Source organism: Neovison vison, chromosome 6 (genome assembly GCF_020171115.1).
Source record: "Neovison vison isolate M4711 chromosome 6, ASM_NN_V1, whole genome shotgun sequence".
Taxonomy (NCBI): Eukaryota; Metazoa; Chordata; class Mammalia; order Carnivora; family Mustelidae; genus Neogale; species Neogale vison.
Genome location: NC_058096.1, coordinates 224,448,458 through 224,474,421, shown reverse-complemented (window position 1 = coordinate 224,474,421; position 25,964 = coordinate 224,448,458). Strand labels below are relative to the sequence as shown.

The 25,964-nt window shown below is 63.9% G+C and overlaps 1 protein-coding gene across 5 annotated transcripts; it reads right to left on the bottom strand.

The window, feature by feature from the left end:
• Positions 1-4,260: 4,260 nt before the first annotated feature.
• Positions 4,261-25,848, bottom strand: MIER2 (MIER family member 2). Of its 5 annotated transcripts, XM_044254768.1 has the most exons (15): positions 20,511-21,239; positions 20,241-20,331; positions 18,972-19,114; positions 14,475-14,600; positions 13,931-14,054; positions 13,303-13,394; positions 12,917-12,986; positions 10,283-10,434; positions 9,483-9,564; positions 9,299-9,393; positions 7,188-7,312; positions 6,962-7,089; positions 5,736-6,165; positions 5,527-5,559; positions 4,261-5,303 (listed from the first exon to the last, which is right to left on the bottom strand). In XM_044254768.1, the coding sequence occupies exons 1-14, from the start codon at positions 20,883-20,885 to the stop codon at positions 5,556-5,558; spliced, it is 2,037 nt and encodes a 678-aa protein (XP_044110703.1). In that variant the 5' UTR covers positions 20,886-21,239; the 3' UTR covers positions 4,261-5,303; positions 5,527-5,555. The 5 variants fall into 5 exon arrangements, with proteins under 5 accessions (XP_044110703.1, XP_044110704.1, XP_044110705.1 ...); XM_044254769.1 differs by lacking the exons at positions 5,527-5,559; positions 20,511-21,239 and adding an exon at positions 25,821-25,848; XM_044254770.1 differs by lacking the exons at positions 5,527-5,559; positions 20,511-21,239 and adding an exon at positions 25,017-25,274.
• Between the last annotated feature and the right edge of the window lie 116 nt (positions 25,849-25,964).

Sequence of the window (25,964 nt, the reverse complement as noted above, 5' to 3'; positions counted from 1 at the left end):
TCCAGGGCGCCCCCGCAGAGCGGGCCGGCTGGGTCCGGGAGGAGCGGGTGGCGAGAAGGGAGGAAGGGCCCCAAGCACACTCGGGGGGAGCGCGCGGGAGGGCCGACCCGGCAGGACGCGTCCCCAGGTCTCCTCGTACCCAGGGGCTTGGATACATATGATACCGCTGGGTTTGGAAGGGCCCCAAACCTGCTGTGTCCTGGCTTCAGTGCACGGGATTTCTCCACGCCGAGTGCTGCAAACCCCGGCGTTCCTGGGAAACGCGGCATTTCGGAAGGTCGGGTCCCTCGACACCCACCCCGGCCCCGCGCGGGTGGAGCGCACTCTGTCCCAGCTTCACAACGAGACGAGTGAAGAGTGCGCGCCCCTCACCCTCGCTAGGTCCTAGGGAGCCCTGAGCTGGGAGGCGCCCAACAGTCAGGAGCTCCCAGCCCGGGCAAGGAGGCCCAAGGGGCCATGACTAGACCCTTTGGGCCGAATCCGTCTGAGAACCCCTGGAGAGCCCTGCTCCCACCCGGCAAGAAACCGGGCAGGTGAGGTTCTGTCCCTCTTCCAAGGTCTCACAGTGGGAAGAAGCAGAGGCCTTGAACCCAGGGGGGCCGCAGGGTCTGTTCTCTTGACCTTGAACACACATTCACCAGCCCAGTTCCTCCAGCAATCCTGAAACAGGATGTTTCTCAGCCCTTTCTAGGGATGAAGGGAGTCAGGCCCAGAGACAGGAGGCCCCCGACCCAGGGTCAGGCAGCTGGGGCCTCCACGCAGAGCCCCACTGACGCTGCTCGCTGGGAGGGTGACTGGAATCAGCATTTGTGGGGTGCAGGGGGTTCCAGGAGGGAGGCAAGCTGTTGGAAGTTGGGGGACCGTGCACAGCAGATCTCGGGCTCTTTGGCCATTACGGTTAGGGGGTGGGATGTCTGAGGGCCAGCTCCTCTGTGTCCCAGACAATTTTCCCAGCTCTGAGGAGCAGGCGGAGGCCCTCCCCCAGGGCATGACAACAGCCCCTGGACTCGGATTTTCCGTCTGCGGTGTGGCAGGGAGGCGGTGTGTGGGAGGCACATTCCCAGTACCCACCCCCTTTCCAACCGCCTGCAGAAAGGGGAGGGAGGGAAGCGGGCACACATCCTGAAAAAACGCAGCTTCCTCCTGCTCCCCAGACCTCCTCCAAGGAGGGTTTTCCGGGGGCGGGGTCTGCTGCAGGGTCCACTTTCAGGCTCAGCTGGATCCAGCACTTCGCCCCAGGTGGGCTCCGGCTCTGCTCACTGGCTCTCCCGCTGCCTCTCTGGGAGCGGGGCGGACCCCAGGGAGAGGCAGGTCCAGAGCTCCTTCACTCACTGGTTCACACGGTCACGCTGTGCATAACAGATCATGGTTTTGGGAGAATCGCCTGGTAAGTTAGTTACATGTGAACAGGATCCACGACGCCGGCAAAACGTTCCAGAAATGTTGCCGGACCTCCTCATTACTGAGCTTTGCTCACGGTCCCCTGGGAGGGACTGCTCATTCTCAGGGCACAGAAAGTGAAGCCGGGAATTGGAGTGGAGAGGAGGAGGGGTTCTTTACGGAGCGCCTGCTGGGTGCCGGGTGGGGACCTGGCTGGGAGGAGCCTGCCAGAGGAGGTGTGGTGCTGGGGATGGCGGAGTCGCGCAGGTGGGACCCAGGAGATCTCTAGGGGAGGTTGGGAGGGCAGAGACCGTGGGCAGGAAGGAGCGTGGCCTGTTCCCGTGGCTCGAGGGCCTCCATGGTCTGGAGTAAAAACCCTCCCTGCTGACCCGTCACACTGTCCTTAAAAACACCTGGGCAGAGTCAGGATTAAAATCTAATGAGGGCAGCAAGGATTAGAATTAAGGTTAGGATCGAGGTCAGGGCTCCCACCCCCTGCTAGCTGGGGGCCTCCCCACGCAGGGAGTCCTCCTACTTGGAATCTGCTTTAACCCTTTACAGAGAACCCAAGGCCAGTGAGGCCTGCTCGAGGGACAGAACCCGGGCTGGGAGCCGGACGTGGGCAGCTCCTCCCCGACCTGAGGTGGCAGAATGAGGCCCCCGCTGGATCCCAGGGACTCATCTGTGTCCCGGAGCCAATTCCTGGGTGCCTGGTGACCCCCCAGGGAGTGGAGCTCAGGGCTCAGAAGGTGGTCAGTTCTCATCAACGTGATGGGCCCCCGGGGGTCTTGAAGTGCCGTGGAGATAGGGAGAGATGCCTGGAAGGGGGGCAGAAGGGTGCCTGGCACAGAGCAGGTGCCCCGCGCGCACCACTCCCACCCTGTCTGTGCTTCTCCGGGGGCTAAGTTCGAGCCCTGTGTTGGGTGCAGAGATTACTTGAAAGCATGCTCTCGTGGCTCAGAGAGCCTTGGGGCTTTGCCCCTGGAGTCGAGCCTGCGCCCCTGGGGGGCTTGGACATCTGCGTGGACACCGTCTCAGCCTGGCTGTGTGCGTCACAGGCACAGAACGCACCTAAGCCCTGAGATGGGACTGACCTGCCCAACCGGGAGCCCAACTCCCTAGGAAGCACCTGGAGGGTTACCGGAACAGGAGACGGTGCAGCAGGCACCTGGGGTCACCTTGGAGTCAGAAGCCAGCATCGGCGAATTTGGATCTCGGGCTGAGCTGCCACCTCGGACACAGGCCTCTCCCTGCCCCACACCCCCGTGTCCACCCCCTCTTCTGGGCTCCGGCACCATTTCTGTGCCTGCTTATCCTCCCCCTCCCCGGGGCCTGAGCTCCAGGGGCAGGGCCAGCACCCGGCAGGCACCAGGCTGTGACACGGCCCAGTGACTGAGAAATGGCTGAGCACCCACAACCTGCGCCGGGGACCCTCCAGGTCAGCGGCCCCGGAGTCACAGCCAGAGAACATGAGCCGCTTACCCTTTTACAGGCCGGTCCTCACAGCGAGGGTCCCCCCACCCCCGTGGCGCCCCCACCCCGCCACGTCCAGCCCCAGCCAGTCTCCCTCAAGCACAACTCTGCTCCTTCTTCCTCCCAAACACACCTCCCAGCATCTGCCCTACACAGCCCCAGGCCTCCACGCTCCCGGCTCTCGTCCCCCGCCGCCCTGGCCGCCGGTCCCCTCCCAGGGAGGCAGGTTCTGCACCTGCAGGTGGGCAGCTGACCCAGGCCTGGCCGGTCACTCGTTCAGTCCCAGGCACGAGTCTCACTCCAGGGCTCCCACTGGAGCTGCTGGGAACAGACCGTGCTTCCTGGGGAGGGCACAGGCGAGCTGCAGCTTCCGGTGCCACAGCTGCCACCTCAGCACGAGGAAGCTAGAAGCCAACACAGACACAGTCTCCGGTGTCACAGCAGCCACAGTCCCGGGACAGCCCGGCCGGGGCCCTCGCGTGTGCGCATCAACACGCGGGAAATGACTCCTTTACGACAACCAGCAAAACCAGAGAAAGGGGGACCCCCCCCCCCGTCCAGAAGAAACAGGACAAGTATCCAGAAATGACCCCCCAGGCAAAAAGAGCGAAGACTCGGGAAAGTGTCCATAGGAAAAGGTGGAAAATGAGGAATTTCAGTAGAGAAATGAAAAAAACCAAGTCCACGTCCTAGAACGAACATATACCAGGAGTGAGTAAGAGAACGTGGGGGGCGGGCGCGCGTCAGCTGGCATCCCCTTGGGCAGCTGGGCACTAGGGGCATCAGAGACGCTGGGACAGTGGCAGCCGGGGTGCCCCAGGCTCAGGAAAGGCACAAGGGGATCCGCACCAACCTGCCTACCCTTGGGGACAGACCCGCCCTGCCCCCCGCAAACACGACACACGGGACCCAACGTCAACTGCGAGTCCTCAATCCAGCAACCCTAAGACAAACACCACGTGCAGCAACGGGGCCTTCTCCGGCCGGCAGAGCAGGAACACGGCGGCCATGGAGCCACCCCGGACAGACCAGCTCGGCCGTGGCCCCACAGCCCCAGGGAGGAGCAAGCACCAGGCGCACAGCCGGCTCCAAAAGCCACGGCCACGTTAGAGCTCCCGCCGTGCTGTGTCAGAGCGGCCCAAATCGGACCACGGACGCCGGCGAGAGCCGGCAGGGCCGCAGGCAGCGGGAGCCTCGACCCTGGGCCTCCTCCACGGGACCCAAGGCTCTCCCCGACCCCGCACTGGCTGTGGCTCGGCCGGCCTCCCGTCCAAGAGCATCGTGACCAGCCCCCTCCAGCCCTGTGCCATCTCGGGCACGACTCAGCCTAGATCACGGGGTCCACCAAGTGACCGGCCCCCAGCACCTCCTCACACCCCGTCCTCCCCAGCTACCACGAGGCACCTGTGGGTTTCAAATCAAGTTTAATAAATAAAACAGCCAGGGATTCAAGGCAGTTCTCACTTCACAGTGTGGTCCTTGGTGGGGTGAGGGAAGGTCGAAGCCAACTCTGCAGACGGGCTCGATCCAAAACCCTCTCCTGGCGACACCGGGGTTGGGGAGCGCTGCCCTGGCCCCGTGGAGGACCCCACTCCAATTTGTAAACAGAAACATAAATAAAACGGGGGAAGCTGGGAAAAAGAAGGACCAGGACCCCAAACTGTCGTGCTGGGGAGCTCCAACAGAAGAACGACCCACAGGGTCAGGGGAACGGGCTGGAGCCAGCCCCTTGGGGCTGCAGGCAACGGTGCCTTGGTACCAAGGGGGTTGCAGGTCACCCGTCTCCTCGACCCCACACCCGAGGCTGCTGCGGGCTGGAGAGAGGGAGGCGGGGGGGGGGGGGCAGGGGGCAGGGGGCGGGGCGTAAAGTGCGGCGTTTCCTGAAGTGGAGAGCAGGGCGGAGGTCGAGGGCGGGCGCGGCCGACGTCGAGGTATATGGCTCTGTGCCCCACGGGGTTTGGCACCGAGTAGCAGCTGCCCGCGACCCCCGGGCTGAGGCAGCCCATGACCCCGCCAGGGGCAGGGAGATGGAGCCAAGCGGAGTGCTGAGGGCGCCCGGGCGGAGGCTGCTGGTGGGGGCAGCACCTCGCCCCATCTCCCCACCTCCCCGAGGGGGCAGGGACACCGTCCTCGCCTCTGCTGGCTACACGGGGCCGGGCCCTCCACCTCTGGCCGCCCACCGGGTACTGCGCCGGGGGCAGCAGCCTGGACAGCACGGACAGTGGGGCCGGGCACCGAGGGCGCCAGGCTGTGTGTGAGGGCGGGGCAGGCCCGGCCGCAGTGCGCCACGTCCTCGCTGCGTTCTGGAGCAGAGGAGGCGCTACCCGAGGCCCGCGAGGAGGGGAAGGGTCGGGAAGACTGGCGGAGGCAGGCCCCGCGGCGGCCCCGCGTCCAGTCCGGGCCACGCACGCCCGCCTGCGGCCAGGGATCAACAGGTCATCACGTTACAGCTGCAGGGGAGAGACCGAGAAAGGGTCAGTGCGGTCCCACGGACGGCACAGCCTGGGTGCCGTAGGCTGAAACCGTGGCTCCCGACCTCGCCCCCCCCAGCGGACCGTGTTTTCACTAGTGCTGGTGGACAAGCTCCCCGGAGGCAGCACTGTCCTGGGCGCCTGGGGAGGGCTGGTGGTGGGGACAGGGGTGGGAGGAGCCTGGCACTGGCCCCACTTGTACCTTTTTGGATTTTGAACCATATGAATGTATTACCTAGTCAAAAAAATAAATAAGCCAAATTAAAAGTAGAAAATAAAAGTAAAGAAACCAACCGAGGCTGCTGTATGTGGCCAAGCCGTTCTCGGGGCACAGCCCTCCCCTCTGCACGGAGCAGCCCGAGGCGGAGGGGGACCTGGGGCAGGGGGACCCAGGGCAGGGGCCGCACTCACTGTGACAGGGGATCCGAGTGCAGCCCGGGGCCTGGGCACGCTGGGTGGGCGGCCAGGAAGGGATTCACGTCCCCAATGCCGATGAGTCCAAACTCGGTGACAGACAAGGCCACCTGGGCGGGAGCGACGACCTCCTCGGCCTCTCCGTTCACATCCACGCGGCTGGCGATGAGGGGCAGCTCCTCAGGGAGGGCCCCGGGCAGGGCCAAGTCCACAGCCAGTCTCGGGCTGCTGCCGGGCTCCGGAGGCGCTGTGGCCGGGGGGCACAAGGCCGGCTCCACCAGGCCGGGGGGCCGCCTGGGCAGGGGCACGGCTGGGGGCGCATCCAGCTGCTGGAACGCACAAGGCCCCGGATCCGAGGGCGGAAGGCTGTCGGAACTCTCCCCAGGCTCACCGACGCTGCTGGCCACACTGTCCACGCCGAGCAGCTCTGCGAGGAGAACACAGCTGAGGCCGGACCCCCGGCGCACCCACGCCAGCTCCCCGGGGACCCAGCCGTCCCCACGGAAGTGTGCCCGGCTAAAATCACACTCGTGCCTTCAGGCTGCCACCGGCACCGGGCTCCGACCCGACCTCCACAGTCCGGCCCAGCCTGCGGACCCTCCGCACGGAGGTGCCCCCACCAGGCATCCCACACGCGCAGAAGAAACCCGTCATACAGATGCCGTGCGCCGAGGCTCACGGCCCCGGACTGGGGGGGTATCGTGACCAGAACACAGCAAGTTCAAAGAAATTCAAACAAACCAAACAGAGGAAGACAAGCTTGAAGGCAAAACGCACGTGAATGCGAGCCGTCAGGCGCTTCCGCACGCACGTGCCATAAGCAAAGCCAGGAGCAGGCGGGTGCGGCCCCCTTTAAGCAAACCACTGAACTGACCAGATTCCGGCACAATCTAAACCCCAGCGTGCGGCAGACTCAGCTGCGGTCCTCGGGCTCACCTCCGTGCTCATGGGCACGGACTCCGGTGCCGAGCCGGCCCTGTCTTGCTCCCTGGCCCTGAACCCAGATGCCAGGGAGCCTCTGACACCCCCGTGCCCTCCCACACGGCACCCAGGGCCACAGGTCACGTGTAGTACCCCGCCACGCAACAAGCCAGCAAGTCCCCGTGGCCACTCGTGTACGACACCGCATGGACCACTCTCTGGGGTAGAGCCCAGGGGCCCAGAGGAGGGTACCAAGGACAAGAGGACACCCCCACGGGCAGGGACCTGCCCCACATTCTCACCTGTGTGCATCCGTGCCAAGGGGTCCTGCTCGGAGCCCAGGCCGTCAGCTGCAGGGGGCAGGGGTGGCGAGGAGCGGGGGCGGCCAGTGCCATCAGGGTCACTGCTGTCCAGGTCCTGCTCTGCGTCCCTGTGGGGAGAGCGCGATGTGAAGGGGAGACACCTGCCCGGGACGCGCAGCCTCCCCAGCCTCCCCACCCCGGGGCCCTGGGAGCCCGCTGCACGCACGTGGCTCCCGACGGGCCGTACTTCCTCCGGCCCAGCCGCGTCTGCTGGGAGAAGTAGTCGTAGCGCTCCGACTTCTTCCACAGGTAGTAGTACTCCACACACTCCCCCACGGACCGCGTGCGCACCTGCGGGACGGGAGCTGCGTCACCTCCCGACAAGGAGAGATGGTACCAGCACCACCACGCTCGGTCAAATCGAGGCTCCGCCCTCAGCCCCCGCCACTGGCTTCCCACCGCCCGAGGCACATCCCCTCGCCTAAAGCAGGACAGCACCCACCTCAAGAGACCCCGCCACTGGCGTGGGCCTGGCACCCTGTCCTTCACTTCAGGCCCACGAGTCCGGTATCCACCTTCCTGGCCCCGACCACAAGGTCCCAGAGGCCGTGGCCCCACCCCGCCCCTCACGGGCAGCAGACGGGGAGAGACAAGCCCTGGTGCAGACCCCGGGACGGCCCCCCTGCCCAGAGGGGACAGCATGCGAGCCCACGCTTCGCACCAACGGTCTGCGGGAGAGCTGCTCACGAGGGCAAACAGGCCGTCAGAGGACACACTATGCTTTTGGGAACCCAACTCAAGATCGAATTTACACGACACAGAAAACCAAAAAAACTCCTCGTGTGTAAAGTACCCCGGAAAGGGCCACAAACACGTGCCCAGCCGGACCCCACATGTCAAACCTCCTAGGGCAGAAGAGAAATCACGGAGACCCAATGACCACCACAGGGAACACGCTCGGTGACTCAGCGACGGTGTGGCACCCACAGAGGGCGACCACCCCCACGGTGCGGCCAGCGCACCCCGGACACACCCTGGACACACCCCGGACCCCGGTGCAGGTCGGAGGCGACGGGACCTGTGTGCCCACCCCACGTCCATCAGAAGAAACTCGGAGAACCCTGATGACTCGGAGCATCTTCCCGCTTCGCAGGTTCTCCCCACAGCCAGCCGGCAACGGCACGGGAGTCCCCGCACTGTTTGCCAGAATGGGGGAGGGGACGCTGGGGCCCAGGGAGGGCCTGCAGCGCAGCAGGAACAAGGCCCACATATGATCTCTCTGCTCAGTGAGCCCCCTCAGCACACGTGTCCTGCCGGGAGTCCAGCCCTCTGTGGTCTCCCCGGGGCTGGCTCCAGCGGAGCCTGAGGCGCACGGAGAGGGAGCCCACAGCCCTCACCAGGGTGGGCGGGCGCGAAGGGAACAAAGACACAGAAGTGGCCGGGGCCATGGTGGAAACCGCGCACAGGGAACCACGTCAGGCCACGACGCACGGAGCCAACGCCGCGCTGGGCCCAGGCTGCTGAGCATGGTCCGTCCCCACGGCAGCCCCAAGCAGGCCCCTCCATCACCTCCAAGCTCCTGGGAGAAGCCACGGAGGCCCACACGTGAGCCCGCTCTCTGCCAGGAACTTCCCGACGGACCCCAGAGGGACACGATGACAGAATGAGAAAAGTATGGTGGGGACGCCCCAGGGAGCTGGACAGAGAGAAACGGAGACAGAGCCACAGGGACACGCCAGGCACACGTCCCATACCGCACAGCGGAGGGGCCAGGGCTCTGGGCATCACGCACAGGGCCACAGGCGAACGGCCTCACCGTGGAACGTGCAGATGCCAACGGTGACCCAGGTCTAGGGTAAGGCAGGAGAACCTGCGGTCACCAGCGCCCCCTGTCATCCGTCTGCAGCAGATGGCAGAGGGACCACGTCCTTTGAGGAAATCAGGAGATGGGGGCCGCGAGCAGGGTCACAGTTACGGGGTCGGCCCTGCGGCATGGGCCCTAGGCCCTGTGCTGAGGAGACGGCAAAGCCGGGCCGAAGCGCCTCAAACAGAAAAGACTACTGACATTCCCCCCAAGCAGTGTCTGGAGCCTTCGTTTTGGGGACGGGAAGGTGGCCCAGCAGGCATCAGCAGAGACCAGAACAAGACACCCAGGGGCGTGCGGAGGGTAGAGGTGGGCACTGGGGCTCAGCCACGGCTCCGGGGCGCCTGCCCTGAGGCCGGCCAGGTGAGCTGCACCCACGGTGGGGGGCGACGGGGGCCTGGTCTCCTGAAGCCTTCCCAGCCCCAAAGCGCCCCTGGGAGACCCGGCAGGAGGAGGGTGGGCAGCGTCCTCACCTTGTTGGCCTGGATCAGGTGGAAGTTCTTCCCGTGCACTCGGAAGCCGTGCTCGAAGTTCCTGCTCTCCTCCTCGCTCCAAGCGCAGCAGCCATCTGCAAGCAGAGGCAGAGCACCGTGGCACCAGTGGCAGCCCCGACACGGGGACAGCGAAGGGCAGGGAGGGCCGCGGCCACACGCTCACCTCGGATCACCTTCACGTTGAACCGCAATCTCCGCAGGGCCTCCTCTGCGTTGAAATTGCATTTCACCAGCTCATAGAGCGCCTGAGGAGAAGCCACAGACTTCCCGCCTGTTCACCTCCCCCCACCCACCCCACCCACCCCAGAAAAACAGCCAGAGGTGTTCACACCACCCTGTGGGGCAGGGACACCGGGGACAGGCATGTCACAGGGTGGTCACACCACAGGGGCAGGGATGGGGGCGTTCAAGCCAATCTTAGGGACGGGGACTTTGGAAAGGTTCACACCACTCGGGCTGTGAACTCAGAGGGTTCACACCACTGTCAGGCTGATGTTGGGAGGGTTCACACCACTCTCAAGGTGAGGACATCAGGAGGGTTCACAACAGCGTCAGGGGTTAAGGACATCGGGAGGCTTCCCACAAGTCCCAGCGTGGGGATGTCGGGTGAGGGTTCACACCACTCTCAGGGGCGGGGACGTCGGGAGGGTCCACGGCAGTCTCAGGTGAGGATGTCGGAAGGGTTCACGGCAGTCTCGGGGGCGGGGACACGGAGGCCGTCATACCGTCCTTTCTCCCACAGTGAGGATTTCTCCTTTGCATTTGCCACCATCACATGACCACACTGGGCAGGACCCTCATGGCGGTCCTCCCCACCGCCCTCCTGGGGTGGCCCTGCCATTCCCCGTGCCCCTTCATGCCTGACCCCCTCCCCTCCTGCCCCTGCACGGTCCCCGCAGACACCTGAGCCATTGCCCTGCAACCCGGGACGCTCTGGCACCGGGCACCCAGGTGACAGCCCACCTGCTCACTGTCCTTCACAGCCTCTCCCTCCGGGCGCTGCGACCCCGCCATCTCGTGCCACCTCCGTTTCACCGCCCGGTACAGGAACTCCTCCACCTCCCTCTCAGGAAGGACGTTGGGGTCCCAGAGAAGCTGGTCATCATTCTCATAGACTGTGGACAGGGAGGGCTGGGGTCACGTCACGGGCACGTGTGGGGCTCTCCCACTCCCTCACAGCTGTGTCAGACGCGCCCGCCAGGGCACCCCTGGGGGCCCTGCCTGGTTCCCGCGTGGCAGAGAAGGACGACACCCGGACCACCGATAACGGCACTTTGTGCCCAGGTGGCGTCGTCCGCTCCAGAACCCAGGGCTGGTTTAGGATCCGAAAGCCCATCAACACGAGGATGAAGGAGAAGAAAACAGCCGGCCCCAGGGCACAGAGAAGCACTCAAACTGTCCACTGCCAACAGAAGGAAACATCCTCGTCCAATAAAGGGCGCCCAGAGCAGCCTACAGCCAAGGACGGACACAGACCCGTCCCCCAAGTCTGGGAACAAGACAGCGCAGTCTCTCCGCTCTCCTCGATCCGTCCGGGAGGGGTCACCAGCGCGACACGGCCAGGAAAGGGGATCAAAGACGGGAAGATGGCAAAGAAACAACGTACAGCCGACGTTCACAAGTCACACGATCACACACACCTGAAAAGACAAAAGGACTACGGAGCCCCGACGGGGAAAAGCGAGTTCAGCAAACTCACTGTGCGCAAGACCAAGTGAAACTACAAACTGCATCTCTACGGAGAGAAACCGACCGACGTGACATTGTTCCGAAGACCGTTCGCAGCAGCACAGACGGGCCGTGAGGCACGAGCAGGCCTGCGGCAGAAACACCACCGCCGGTCTCAGGAGGGGAACGGCACGTGGGGTCGGCAGGGGCCGACGGCGTCCCCATCAGGACGACCCACAAGTAACCTCGGGGTTCGGCACAGCCCGCATCGAAATCGAGCCGCCGACAAGCTCACGAGCCGCTTATACAGACGCACGACCAGGCCACTCACGATGACGAAGACAGGGCGGGGACAGCCAGGTCCCACGAGAGACCAGCGGGCAGAAGCCCAACATACGCACGTGCAACGGGCCACTCGGCGCGGGACCGGAGCAAAGCACAGGCTGGAGGCCTCCGAACCCCCGCCCCAACCACACACTCGACGTGCAAGCGAGGCTGCTGCTTCCCGCGCGGCGGGGAAGGTGGCGGCAATGGCCTTTGCAAGGACGCCTTCACGGCCCACCCACACGGCACGGCCGGAGCCAACGCTAACGACCAGACGGCGGTGCCCACAGCCCATGGCGGCCTCGTGTCCGGAACGCCAGAGGGACACACACAGATCGGGAAGAGAAAGGCGATTCCACTGAAAACTGCAGAAAGAGCCTCGAGCAGGGGCCTGAACAGACGTCTGCGGCAGCTGGTCAACGTAGTCGCAGAGACTCGCCAATTAAAGCCACAACGAGACTCCCTTCCTCAGCTAGAGACCCCGCAGCGTGTGTGGGACGGGCACCCACAGGGCCACGACGCGCATCACCCACCCCAGCAGCGGCGTGGACCCGCTCGGAGCCGCACGGACACACCCGTACTCCACCAGCACAACGGACACTCCAGGACACGGCACGCCACAGCCACGAGGCCCATGTGCCACACGCTCAGATTTAACCTCTGCTGGGGGGCAGAGGGACACCTCGGGACCAAGGACCGGCCATTCCCTGGAAGAGGCAGAGGCCCCGAGGCTGGGGCTCCAGACGGAGGTTTGCACGTGCTCAGGACTCTTGGAGGAAGGGGCTAGGAAGTGCGCACGGCTGCCCTTCTCTGGGGGAGGTGTCACGCGTCCTCAATTCACTGAGACTCACCCCACGGTCCCACAACCCAGCTGACCGGCACCGTCCTGCCTCCCCCCACCACCGCTTACGGCGCAGCAAGCACATGCCGCCGAGACCACGTCCCGGCTTCCAGCCCGGGGCCTCCGTGTCTCTGCTGAGAGGCCTTGTCTCCTCCACCTGCCCCCCTCACTGCCAGTCTCAGAGGCTGAATCATCCTGGGAGACTCCCGAGCCCGGGGTGCCGGCCCCAAACCGAAGGGCCTGTGGGGCCGGGAAAACAAGACTCGGCTCGGCAGCCAGGTGACCTCGCTCCCCTTTCCTTCGCCGGTAAGCAAACACGGCAGCACCTGTCTCAAAGGACAACAGGCCTCGCTCCCCGTTCCAGTGGGGACATCGGGTTGGGGATGCAGAGCACCCTAAGGACAGCACACGGCAGGGGGACACCTGTCTCTGAAGGACACCTCGGACGAGGCCCAGACACGGCAAGACCCGAGCGGGGAAAGGTGAGCACGCCCGCAGAGCCGAGGACGGGGGCCTGGGCAGGACGGGGTGGACGGAGCCGGGGGCAAGGGGAGCCGAGGACGGCGGCCTGGGGTGCGGCAGGACCACACAGCTGAGCTGAGGGGCAGGGAGCAGGGAGGGGACGCCGCCAGGTCCTCCCGCCCCTCAGATTCCCTCCAAGGACTGGGACGTGCTCCAGGAGGCGGGCGGCCAGTCCCTTCCCGGCTGATGGGGCTCTCGTGTCTCCCCCTCCCCGTCTCCCACAACCACCAGGCCCCACTTACACTTCTCACCATGGCGGTCCAACTGCAGGCCGCTGAGGTCGGCTTGGAACTGAGGCCCAACCATGATCTCCTGTGAAGGCAAAGACCCGAGACGGTCTGGGCTGACGGGGGCCCCAGGGTGGCCACCAGAGCCCAGGGCTCCCCTGTGCCATCTGGCCACAGACCAGTCCTGGGGTCCTGAGCACGAGAGGCAGAGGAGAGCATGGGTGTGACAGTGTCTATCCGGTACGGCCAGTCTCGGGGCAAGGGAGGGCGAGGCCGCAGGGCCCCAGTTTGCTGAGGTCCAGCCCAAAGGCCGAAAGACGGGAGCTCGGGCCGCAGCACAGGGCCACCGCTGCCGCGCAAGTCCCCGGTCCCCAGCGCAGCGGGGGGTCAGAGCCACTCACCTTCTTACACTTGTTGGCAGGAAGGGCGTCCTCCTCCGCGTCGGACGACGTAGACGAGCCACGCTCTTCGTCTGCATTGCCCAGGAAGCAGGCTTCCAGGAGAGGAGAGCGGCTGAGCTGCGCCGTGGCCCTGGGTGGCCCACCCAGGCTAGCGGGCCCTGGGGCATCTCCCTACCTCCCCACCGACTCTCCGTCCCCCGACCCCTGCTCTGTACCCTTCCTGAGACGGAGCACGGCCCACCCCTGGCCAGACAGGACTGTGCAACGGGCACGGACTGGGGACCCAGGAGGCCTGCCCCGTGGCGGTGACCACCCTGCCGTGTCCCGAGCCACGGCACCTTCCGCGGCCAGCCACGCGGGCGGCCCCGGCGGCCAGGGCCAGGGGGAGGACGGTGTCCAGGCGCTGCCCCGGATCCGACAGACTTGCAGTTTCAGGAACCAACCTGCTCCCTCCTCAGGTCAGCGACCGCAGGTCATGGGGAAGGCAGCAAGCCCCAGGGAGCTCCGACTGAGGTCAGGGTGCCCTCAGGGTCCAAAGCGTCTGGGCACACGTGCCCAGCTCAGGGCCCCCTCCCGCCTGCAGCCCCGGAGCCCCGCCTGGCCAAGGGCAGGGCAGAGAGACACCTACATCCACTCTGGCTGGGAAAAAGGTCGGAGGCCTCATGGGAGGTCACAGACGGGGTCAGGTCATCGGCCGATGACTGTGTCTCTTCCTCTTCTTCCCCCGAAAGCAAATCCTTCGCTATCTGTTCCTTTTAACAAGAAAGCAGAAAACCCGTTTGTGGTTTGTTTCCACAGTCTCCAGAGAACAGTCCCAGCAAGTAAAGGCGCAAACACGGTGACCGACACCACAGGCCCACTCCGGACACCCGCGTGCCTGGGCCATCCCTCCCTCTCGCCGACGGAGAGGCCGGGCACCGGGCACCAGCGAGGGGCCCCTGCGAGCCTTGCGGCCTGGGAACGAGAGTCCCAGCTCTCCCCACGGAGCAGGTGGTCTTCCCCTGCGGTGACGAAGCCCGCCCCACTGTCCCCTGCCCTGTTGGGACCCAGATAGCGGAGCCGCCGCCTCCTCCTCCTCCTCCTCCTCCTCCTCGCTGGTCTCCGCCGCCCTCCCCCAGCCCCGCCAGAGGCTGCTCTGACCCACCCTCCCAGCCTTGCCCCCGTCCGCTCACCTTGTCCAGGGTCATGTCTGGGAGGTTGGCGGTGGTGTCGCTGCCCTCGCTCTCCTGCTCGGAGACGGGGTCTGAGGCCTCGTAGCCGTAGAGGGCGAGCAGCTCATCCAGGGGCATGTCACTGCTCTGCGGGGGTCAGGGCTGTGTCAGGAGGGGCTGCTCAAGGTCACAGCAGCCACCCCCAGCCAGACCCGGGTGCTGCATCCAGAGACCCCCAGCCCCGTGGAGAGACAGGGACCAGACGCCTGCTCCCCAAGAACCCTGCTCTGTGCCCCCGGTCTCCAGCCTCAAAGGGCGGGTCCAGGGCAAGCCTCCCCACTCCACAGGGTCCGGCCCAGGCTTAACCCCAGTACGGAGGAGGCCTCAACGTCTGCAAAGCCAGCATGACGCGGGACGTCACTCCATCAGAAGGGAAACACGACCGACATCCTGACCAACGGCAAAGGGACAGCCGGTAAAACCCAACAGCCACGGGTTAAAAGCAGCCCTCAGTACAAGCAGGGAGTGGTCCGGCCACACGGACACAACCGAGACAGGGCGGGCCTGCCCCCCGCCCAGCACCCCCAGCCCAGCTGAACAAGGAGGGAGGCTGCGGCCCAGCACAGGGCACGGACACGGGTGAGGCTCCGGGGACCCAGGAAGCCCACTGGGAAGGACGGTCATCTCTCCTGAGCTGGTGCCGTCCGGCCGCACCGTGTCCTCCCCCGTGGGACCCCGTCAGTCCCCCGACATCCTCGCCCCTCCCACCTTCACAGGACCCCACTGACGGGGACGTTCCTGACGCCTCCTGCTCTCTGTGCTTCTGCTGGGGGAGAAGAGGGGGCCCAGGGATCCCAGCGGGTGCCTGGGCCCCTCCGCAGCAACGCTCCGAGGAACGGACAGCATTATTCCAGTTCTCCGGCTTGCGCGCGGGCTGACGAAGCGAGTCCCAGGGGCGCAGCACCCCACAGTCCAGGTGGGCATCCCCTCCGCCCAGGGGCCCTGGGCCTCGCTCCAGATCTCACTCATGTGCTCCACGAACGCCATTCTCCTTTCCCACGTGAGGAAAGGGGGCACTTGGGAGTGCCAGCCACAGCCCAGAGTGCCCAAGGGTTCCAGGGGCAGCGGCCCCGCTCTCCCAGGACACACGGGCTGCAAGGGGGCGATGCGGGGGCAACGGGCCTCCTGTCTGGCCCCACACAGGCGTCTCCTCCAGACGACCACCTGTGCCTGCTGTAACAGCAAAACTCAGGCTTTTGAGCAAAAAACTTGAATTTTGGAAAATCTGGATCTGATGCCAGGAGCTTGGTAAACCTGCAGTATCGTTTAAGCTGATCCAGAACGGCAGTGTTTCTGCCTTTATCTTGGAAATTATATTCTTTCTTCATCAGGTTTTGGTTTTTTTTAATTTAAATTCAACTTAGTTAACACACAGTGTAGCCTTGGTTTCGGGGTAGAAGTCAGAGATCCATCAGCTGCACGGGACAGCCAGTGCTCACCCCCACCCGCCCTGTCCCTCCCCGGCCAGTAGCCCTGCCCGTTTCCTGGAGTTGGGCGTCTCTATGGTTTGTCTCCTGTTTTCATCTGACTTTCTTTTTCCTTCCCTTCCCCTAGGTTCATCTGTTTTGCTTCTTAAATTCCCCACATGAGTAACGCATTTATCTTTCTCTGATTTTAATCAGTATTTTAAAATTCTATCTGAAGAAAACCTAGGAGATGTACTTAATGGCATAGCTGGTTTTAGTTTTTGGTTAATTTTGAAACATTTTAAATTCATTTGAAACTTTTCAAATTGTTTTTTTTCCTAAGAGAAGACTTCTGTCCTTGGTTATAGGACCAGAGTGGCACCAAGCGACACGCGGCACCAGACTAGGAAGGCGCAGTATTATTACTGCTAATAAAAAGCTCCCAGCGCTTGGGGCCCGACTGGTGAAATCAGTGCTGACATCGCCATGAACTGAGAAGTCACGTGCTAAGCCACTAACCCCAATGTGACTGTATCTGGAGACAGACCTTCGCAGGAAGAATTAGTGCCATCGGACGTGAGGATGTGCCTCTGATCCAGCAGGGTCGGGTCCTTGAAGAGACCCCGGACAGCGTGCTGTGTTCGCTCTCGGCCTCGTGAGGACACAGAGAGAAGGCAGCCACGTGTAAGCCAAGAGGGCCCTCACCAGAAACAGCCCTGCCAGACATGAACGCGGATTGCTGGCCTCCACAGCCACGTGGTTTAAAGCCCCCCCCACTGCACGGCACTAACGAGTGGTTTCCTAGATTTTGTAGCGTGAGCTTGCCCTTTCAAGAAGGGCAGGCTGGAGAGCCTCTGTGGGGCAGACCTCTCACCATGCAGGAGGGAACAGGATCCCACGGGGGAAAAGCCACCCCAAGTTCACCACCACTGGGTTCCAACGCAACCACACCCAGAAAGTTCACAGGACACGGCTGCAGAAAGCACTCTGCACCCACCGTACCACTTACTAGACGTGGACCCACCTTGTCTTAGAAGGTGGGTGACTATCTCCCCTCATCTAGGAAGGGCCAGATTCACACTTCAACCAAAAGGACAAGAGATGAACGGGTCTGCCTTAAGGACAGCAGCTGGGGTCTCACGTCTGCTTCTGCATTTACAGAAATAGAAAGTTTTCCACTCCTCTCCCCAACCTGTTTCGGGTTTGTTTTTTTTTTTAAAGATTTATTTATTTATTCCATTTTCAGTACTTGTTTTATTTAAATTCACTTTAGTTAATATACAGTGCATTTTAGTTTCAGAGACCGAGTTTAGCGACTCCTCAACTGCCTATGACGCCCACTGCCCACCACATCATGGGCCTCCTTGGTGCCGGTCCCTGGGCTAACCCATCCCCCACCCCTCGGTGCATTTCCTAGAGTCAGAGTCGCTCATGGTTTGCCTCCCTCTCTGATTTTTATTTTATCCTCTCTTCCCCTATGATACTGTTTTGTTTCTTAAACTCCACACAAGTGAGATCATATGATAACCATCTTTCTCTGACTGACTTATTTCACCCGCGTAATACCCTCTAGTTCCATCACGTCGCAAATGGCAAGACTGGGGGCTGGATGGCCGCATAGTGTCCCACTGTATCTACGGACCACAGCTCCTTTTTCCGCTCATCCGCTGAACAGCATCTCTGCTCTTTCCACAGTTTGGCTATTGTGGCGGTCGCTGCTATGAACACTCAGGTGCACGTGCCCCTTCGGATCACTACATCTGAGTCTCTGGGATAAACACCCCGTAGTGCGATTGCCAGGTCCTCTATTTTTAACTTCTTGAGGAAACTCCACACCGTTTTCCAGAGCGGCCGCACCAGCTCGCATTCCCAACAGTGGAGGAGGGTTCCCCTTTCTCCGCATCCTCGCCAGCATCTGTCATTTCCTGACTGGTTAATTTTAGCCATTCTGACCGGTGTGAGGTGGCATCTCATCGTGGTTTTGATCTGTATTTCCCTGACGCCGAGTGATGTGGAGCACTTTTCCATGTGTCTGTTGGCCATCCGGACATCATCTTTGCAGAAATGTCTGTTCATGTCCTCTGCCCATTTCTTGATTGAATTACAATTTACAAGAATTTACAAATTACAAGAATTACAATTCTTGATTGTTCTTTGGGTGTTGAATTTGATAAGTTCTTTATAGATTTTGGATACTAGCCCTTTATGTGATAAAACATTTGCAAATATCCTCTTGCATTCTGTTGGGGTTTTTTTTTGTTTTGTCCACTGTTTCCTTTGCTGTGCAAAAGCTTTTGATCTTGATGAAGTTCCAATAGTTCATTTACTCCAGAGAGAGAGAACAGAGAGTGAGAACACAGGGGAGAGGGAGAGAGGGAGAGAGAGAATCCCGAGACTCCCCGTTGAGTGCAGAGCCCGACATGGGACTTGATCCTACCACGAGGTCAGGACCTGAGCTGACACCAAGAGTCAGACGCTCAACACCGACCACACCACCCAGGCATCCCCAGCCTGTTTTTACTTTAGAAAAGTTATTTTTTATTTTTTAAAGATTTATTTATTTGAGAGAGAGAGAAAAAGAGAAAGCAGGGGGAGGGGGAGAAGCGGGATGCGGGGCTTGATCCCAGGACCCTGAGATCAGGACCCGAGCCGAAAGCGAGACTCAGACACGGCACCAACCGCAGCGCCCAAGCATCCCGATTTCTTTTCTCATTTTCATAAACATCTGGTATTTCCATTAACAAGACATTTACTGTATAACCTTTACGAAGCTCTCTGAAACCCTCAAGAATTTTTAAGAACAAAAAGAGGATTCTGAGACCAAAAAAGAACAGTGAGTTTAATGCCTAGACCCCTAAAGCCCCAGGAGCGCGACCCGGTCTGGACTGACCCATGACCTCCGCCCCGGGCACAGCGCCTCGTGCTTCCCAGACAGACACACAGGCCGTGAGATCTGAACGGCCGGGGGACTGGTTCCACCAAAGGCAGCCACGGGGTCTGGCCCAGGAGGCCGCACCCACACACGGGCAGAGGGACCCGCTCAGCCGAGTACCTGGGCGATGAAGTCCTTCTCCAGCTCCCCCTCAGGCTTCTCGGGGTCTCCCGCGGCCGGCTCGCACGGCTCCTGGAGGCCGTAGTTCTGGGACAGGATCTCCACGAGGTGGAACTGATGGTCCGCAGAGCCCATGGACACCACTGAGAGGAGACGGCACCGGTGTGAGCGGCTCGAAACCGCACCCCAACCATCACACGGGCCAGGGGACGGCCGGGGAGGACACGCCGGCGGCCAGGCGGTCACCCGGGTCAAGCCCCGCAGCCCGCGGCCAAGTGCACTCGTGTGCTCACGCGCACAGGGGAAGGGCTGCGTGTGCGTGAGGTGCGCGTGCACGGCTGCGCGTGTGCGTGCGGCGCTCGGGTCAGCTCCACGCGGTCAGGAGGGAGGGACAGCAGGGCCGCGGAGGGACGAGCACGGCCGGCTGACCGCACACACACGTGCGGGACGTGCGGGGAGCCTCTCGGTCCCCGTCACCACAGACCCCTACGGCGGTGCGGGGAGGAGCCCACAGACCGGGCAGAGACCAGCACCGGGGCGGCGAGGCCCAAACCGCAGAAGGACCCGGCTCCCCGTCGGGCGGGGCCTCCAGCTCCGGGAACACGGACGGCCCGCGCACCACCGCAGGGGCAGCAGGGTGCGGGGGACACACAGAAGGCCCGACAAGCGCCCGTCCTCCCTCCGGCTCAGCAGAGCCACGGCCACAAGCCCCGGCACGGGCCAACGGGCGGCAGACGTGACCAGACCACTGGTGTTCCCAAAAGAACCAGGATGTGTTCATCTCTCTCCGTTCTGGTCTTCAGTAAGCCACAGTTAAGGGAAACAGACAAAAGGGAGTGGCGAGGGCTCTGTCCGCCCAGGCCAGGGAGACGTGAAGGCCAAGGCTGGCCTCCTCCCTCCGCCTGGGGCCACACAAAGGAGGACGGGGAGCTGCCAGGGGCCCGCTTGGGGGGCGGGGGGTGCAGAGCACCCGGGAAGAGTGCCCCCCCAGCACCAAAACCCCATCTTCCTGCCTTGGCTAAGGTAAGTGCCCACCAGGCCAGCAGGCCACCCCAGGTCGGAGGCCCTCTGGTCCTCTCCTAGGCTGTCCTGCCGCCACCAGAGGACGCACCAGAGGGGCAGTCCCAGCCGCTCGGCTCACACCCGTCCTTGGACTCTGGGAGCCCGCACACTGTGTCCGGCTCTGCCCAGCTGGGCGAGATGCAGTCTGTCACACCTACAGAGGCCCTGGTGGCCCCGGGCGGGGCAGGGGAAGGGCAAGGAGGGTACCTGCCGCTGTCTGCAGGCTGGGCTCCCCGGGGCACAGGCTGTGAGCGAGGCAGGAGGCCACACCAGGGCTCTGCCTTTCCAGTGAGGAGGCCTGCGGAGGAAGAGAAGCAAAGTTGGCTTGGCGGGTCCCTGTAGGACACTTGGGAGCACGTACAGCGCAGAGCCCCACTGCCCGGACAGCCCCAGGAAGAGGCCTCAGCCCCCCCTTGGCTTCCATGCAGAAACTGACAAACAGATCCCAAACTTCATAGGAAAAGTCAAGGGACCCACATAAGCCAAAACGATCTTGAGGCAGAGGAGTTCCTGGTTTGAACGTCCAACAGAGCCACAGGAATCAGAACGGTGCGGCGCAGACACGCAGCGGGACAGATGAATCAAAAGGACAGACCTGAGAGCCCAGCAACAAACCGACCGTCTCACTTCCGACGGAATCTCGACAAGGGGACAGGACGACTCCGGGGGGAACGTCTGTGACACACGGGGCCGGGACGGCAGGAGGGCCACGTGCGCTGCACACAAGTGAGCCCACAATGGACCCAAGACCTTCAGGGTGAGAGCTAAACCACGGAGCTCACCTGTTTCCCAGGACACACACCACGGTTTCTCAGCGCACCAAGAGCACAGGCAACGAGAGCCAAAGTACATCGACAGACGTTTCCGCCGGAAAGGACATCAAGGAGGAAGCGAGAAGACAGCCCTCAGAGGGAACCGAGGTCCACAGATCACGAAAAGGACCGCTATGACTCACTAATGGAAAAGCAAAATGGGAAAAGGATCCAAACTTCCCCAGAGACACACTCGGCGGCCCGTGAGCACACGGAGAAGGGCTCCTCGGAAGGAAGCCAAGCGGAGGAGGGAACGCAAGGCGGGCAGACGCTCGGCGGCCCCGCAGAAGGCCGGCACGGTGACGGACCACCCAGCACATCCTCCACTCGCCAGCCACGAGGGGTCGGCCCAGCCCACAGGTCACTCCGAGACGAAGTCAACCAAGCAAAGACAGACCCAGGATGGGGTCTGTGTCGGCCTGGCCCGCTTCAAGGCAGGCGTAGGTCCCCGAGTGGGTGCCCCCCTCCCACCCCCAAACCAGGTAGGGGGCTGAGCTGCACCTGCACAGACACACCCGACTGCCCAGCCCGGCCTTCCACCGGCTCCCGCGTATCCGGCTTCCCATGACCTGGGGCCCAGACACACTCCGAGTCCTTCTGCATCATGACACTCGGTGCACGGGGGCTGCGCTTCTGTAGAGATGGCCACAGGAGCCCGAGCTCTGCCCACCCCCGGGTGATGCCCTGTGCTGCTCCTGCAGGACGTGTGCTACGTGCGTCCCCCGACTGTGCTTACTTCTCTCTAGATCACCTGCCCCTTGTCAGTCTAACTCCCCGGGCACCCACCCCCAAACCGAGGAGGGGAGGGAGGTCCAAGGGAGAAGGGACACACGGGTCCACTAAAGCTTGCACGTGGACGTCCACAGTGGGACCTTCACAAGAGCCAGAGATGAAAACGACACAAATGTCCACCAGCTGAGGAAGACGAGCAGAACCATGAGCGTCCCCAGCTGTCACCAGGAGCGAGGCCCCCACGCACTGCTCTAGGGACGGCCCCGAGCCCACGACGCTCAGGGAGGGAACCAGACACAGGAGGCCACATGGAGTGTGAGTCCACGCGTGCGACACGTCCAGACCAGGCTCCTCCACGGACAGGAAGGGGGCTCTTGGGGGCCAGGGATGGGAGAGGGGATGGCTGAAGGGATGGGACCGCTCTGGGGACACGGCAGGTTCCAAAGGTGACCACTGATGGTCACACAGCTCCAGATGTGCTGAAAACCACTGTACTCCGCACACAAGGACGAGAGAACCGTACGAATAAACCTCAGCTAAGCTACCTGCGCACACGCATGCACACATACGTGCACACGCGTGTGCGCACGCACACAGGAACACACACGCACGCGCACACGCGCACGAGATCTGAATGATGAAATCAAGTTACGGACACGGAGAAAGCTTCCTCCGGATGCCCTCGCTGGATCCTCGAGAGAACCGTGGGATCCTTCCCCTCCCAGGAGAAACGAGGAGCCACAGCTCAGAGAGATCAGGTCGCTCACCCGGCTCACACGGCACAGAAGCCGCGTCCCTCAGGCGCGGACTCAGAGACCCTCTGCGGACGTGCCGCTGCACAGACAACGGCACAGCCCGCAGCCGGCAGGCACAGCCCAGCCACGGGCAGGCGAGCAGGGCCGGCGGAGGCCGAGGAGGACAGCGCCGCAAAGGCGAGGACCACGAGGCCGGGAGGGAATGAGCCCCCCTTCCCTGGGGTGAGGAGCATGAGCACGTGTGTGCGTGTGCGCAGCCTCTGCCAGCAGGGAGGCTCCGTCCCTATGACGGGGGTCCGTCCCGGGACAGGGGTGGGGGGCTGCTCGGAGCTCCCATGGCCTCAGATCTCCAGGTTCATTCCCAGATGACTCGAGGTTCCTCGACACTCACCAAGGAACACGGACTTCGTGATTCTCTTCCCTCCCCTGCCCCAACATCTGACCTCGAGACGTAAGCCCACCCTCAACAGTGGGATTCCCAGGCCCTCTACAGCCTTTGTTCAGAACACTGTGGATGTTTCCAGCAGAGCCAAAGCCACCCACTTTGCCAAAGTGGAAGGAAAAACAGGACGGGGAGCGGGCTAAAGGAATTTCAGGTCAGGAAAAACAGGAAGGGAGGAAGGAGAAAATGCGGAGATGGGGTCCCAGAGGAGTGGGGAAGCCAGGTCTCGGCAAGGACAAGCGAGCTCTTCAGCCCTGTCTCGTGGGACCCCGACCGCTCCGATGCAGAGGCCAGTCACCAGCAGACAGGAATGCAGGGCCTTTCTCTCCGGTCCAGCTCCCCCCACTGCCCTTCCCAGCATAACCCATGGCGGCCCCCACGTGCTCTCCTCCTCCTGGGACCCGGGCATGCCTCCCCCTTCCAAAAGCAGAGTTCTGGGCCCCCTCCCTGGACACCCAGATGGGCCTGGGGCGGAGGGCAGGCAGCTCCCTGGGACTTAAAATGCAGCTCAGTCTCCACCGGGTACCATCTGGGACAGTCACCAGCCGCCACGCTGTGAGGAAGCCCAAGCCACACAGAGAGGCCATGGGGAGGGGTCCCAGCCACATGTGAGCAGGGACGCTTCCTTCCCCCGGGCTGGCTCCAGCCCCAGCCAGCAACCGGGGGTCAGGGCGGCCAGTGAGGAGTCTGAGTGGGGCCAATCATTGTTCTGACAGCGATACACAACGACAGCTAAGAGGAAGAGCCCCACGGACCACGGAACACCTGCGCCAGGTGAGGAGACAGGCCCTGGGTGCGCCGCGGTCCATGGGGAAACAGGTTCTGCCTGTCCCCACCCACGCGAGTCACCAGTCTCACCGGAACACAGAGAACAAACAAGCAGGAGCAGGCAGACACAGCACGGAGGCCAGACAGAGGAGTCCCCCCCCACCCCAGGCGAAGACGGAAGGGCACCCAAGAGCAGCAGCGGGGGAGGTGGCAGGGACCACATCACTGAGCCGAGGGTCCCGGGGAGGACGAAACAAAGCCCTGCAGGATTTTAAGTCCAAGACCAAGACAGCGCCGACGGGCCTTTCCAACACTCAGCGGGTACCGCGAGGCAGACAACGCACAGCTCTCCCCTTCCCGCGTGGTGCTGGCGGCAACTCCGGCAAGAACACGCGGGCCCGTGCCGGCAGCTTACAAACCATCGTCCTGGTGAGACCTTACCAGTGACTGCCTAAGGGTCAGACACTCGGCCAAGATACCAGGAGAACGCGTGCCTCCAGGGCACTCCCATTTCAGAGATGGGGGCACTGAGTCACCCGCCCAAGGTCACAAAACATGGGAGGCTCCGGCACCGCCACAGGCGTCCTGGGCAGGGCTGACTGTGGCTCATCACTTCGGACATCTCCACACCCGCCGGCCCTTTAGTGACCAGCCTCTCAGGCCCTTTAGGACAGGCACGCTGGGACCTGCGCTCACAGCCAGAGCCCCGGGCCGCGCAGAGCCGGGCACCCGTGGAGCTCACACACGGACCTTCTCCTGGGAAACCAACACAAATTCCCTCTTCGGGGCACCGGCGCACACGCTCAACAGGTGGGAGAGGGACACCCTGGGCAGCAGGCCGGCTCTGCAGGCTTCAGGGACTCTGTGCCCTGCAAGGCAGAGTCAAGACCCACAACCCGCAGCTCAACCAGGCAAGGGTGCTGCCCACACGCCCCCGCGCCCCTGAGCCAGCAGCGCCCACACACCCACCTGGCCTGGCTTCTGCCTCTGATCTCCCAGGTCAGCCACCACCCCCAGGAGGCCTCCGTGTCCCTAAACGCCCCTAAGGAAGGAGAACTGTCTACGGACCCTTTGCAACCAGCCACCCAGCACAACTGGCTGCTGAGATCTAGCCCTGCACCCAGACACCCACACCCTCTTCGGCGCAAACGCAGGACCTGCGGCTGCCCCTCGCTCGTGCGGGAGAACGGCCATTCCCACCGTGCTGAGCTAACCCCGAACCCCACACACAGCTCCGGAACCGTGCGGCACACGCCCGCGCCTGCTGTGCCTGTCTGGGGGGCACCCTGTGCTCTCCGGCCTCAGGGGCCCCGCCCGTTTCGGCAGGACCCCGCGCGGGGTCTGTGGGCCCTAACTCGCGAGCCCAGACTGAAACGCCACGTCCTAAGAGTGCCGGTGCCTGGGCCCTGGCCGGTGCAGCGTCCCCAACCCCCGCCGGGGCCCTGCCAGGTGAGAGCGGTCCGCCCTGTCTTACCCAACAAAGTCGGAAGAGAAAACCGGGGCGCGCAAGCCCACCCCGGAGTGAAAGTTTTCCGTCCGGGTCTGACGTGACGCGCAGCCGCCCGGACCGTCCCGGCGAGCCCGACGGCGCGTCGCAGTCCCGAGCCCCACGCGCCCGCAGACCAGGCCCCCCCCGGCCCCAGGGTCTCGGGTGAGGGGTCTCGGGCCTGCTCCCCCGGCCCAGAGGGGCTCCCAGCAGCAAGGCCGGCCGGCCGGCCGCCCCGAGGAAGCCCCCACGCCCCGGCCGCTGCGCTCAGGGCTCCGTCCGCCCGGAGTCTGCACCGCGGGGGCTCACGAATGGGGTCCCGGCGGGTTAGCGCGGCGCCCCCACCCCGCGCCCCGGGAGCAACACTCCGCGAAGTTGGCGGGAGCGCGGGCACGGCCGCGCGCCGGGGGCGGGGGTCCAGGGCCGGGGCCCCCGGGAGCCGCCGGGCGGCGGGGCGCGCGCCCCCGCCCGCGCCCGCGCCCGCGCCCGCGCCCGCGCCCGCCCCGCCCCGCCCCTCTGCACCCCTCCGCACCCCGCCCCGCGCTCCCGCCCCCCGCCCGCACATGCGCACTGCACCCCGCGATGTGGCAGCCGGCGGGGGGGGTTGCCCGGGGGCGGCCGCCGACGGAGCTCCGCGCCCCTCGGGCCCCGACGTGCGCGGCGCCCCGGGCCCAACCTCCGCGCCCCGGGGCGGGGGTCTCTGCGCCCGGAGCCGCAACGCGGCCGGGCCCTGCGACGGGGGCCGCGGGCGCGCGGGGGCGGGGGGCCGGCTCCCCCGGCCCGCTCACTCACCTCCGCCATGGCCGTGTGTGCGCGGGAGGCGGCGGCCGCGCCGGGATCCCCGGATGCGGGGCCGCGCGCTCATTGGCCGCCGCGCCCGGGAAGGCGGGGCCTCCGGGCGGGGCCGGGGCGGGGCCGGGGCGGGGCCGGGGGGCG

What these genes read in the sequence shown, in the direction of transcription:
- MIER2 (XM_044254766.1), bottom strand. Translation starts at nt 20,885, where the DNA reads ATGTACTTTGGCTCTCGTTGCCTGTGCTCTTGGTGCGCTGAGAAACCG. An exon ending in GGACCGCCATGGTGAGAAGT is followed by an intron (nt 10,435 to 12,916) that starts GTAAGTGGGGCC and finishes CCCTGTCCACAG; the next exon opens with TCTATGAGAATGATGACCAG. An exon ending in TACGGCCCGTCGGGAGCCAC is followed by an intron (nt 7,090 to 7,187) that starts GTGCGTGCAGCG and finishes CTCTCCCCACAG; the next exon opens with GGACGCAGAGCAGGACCTGG.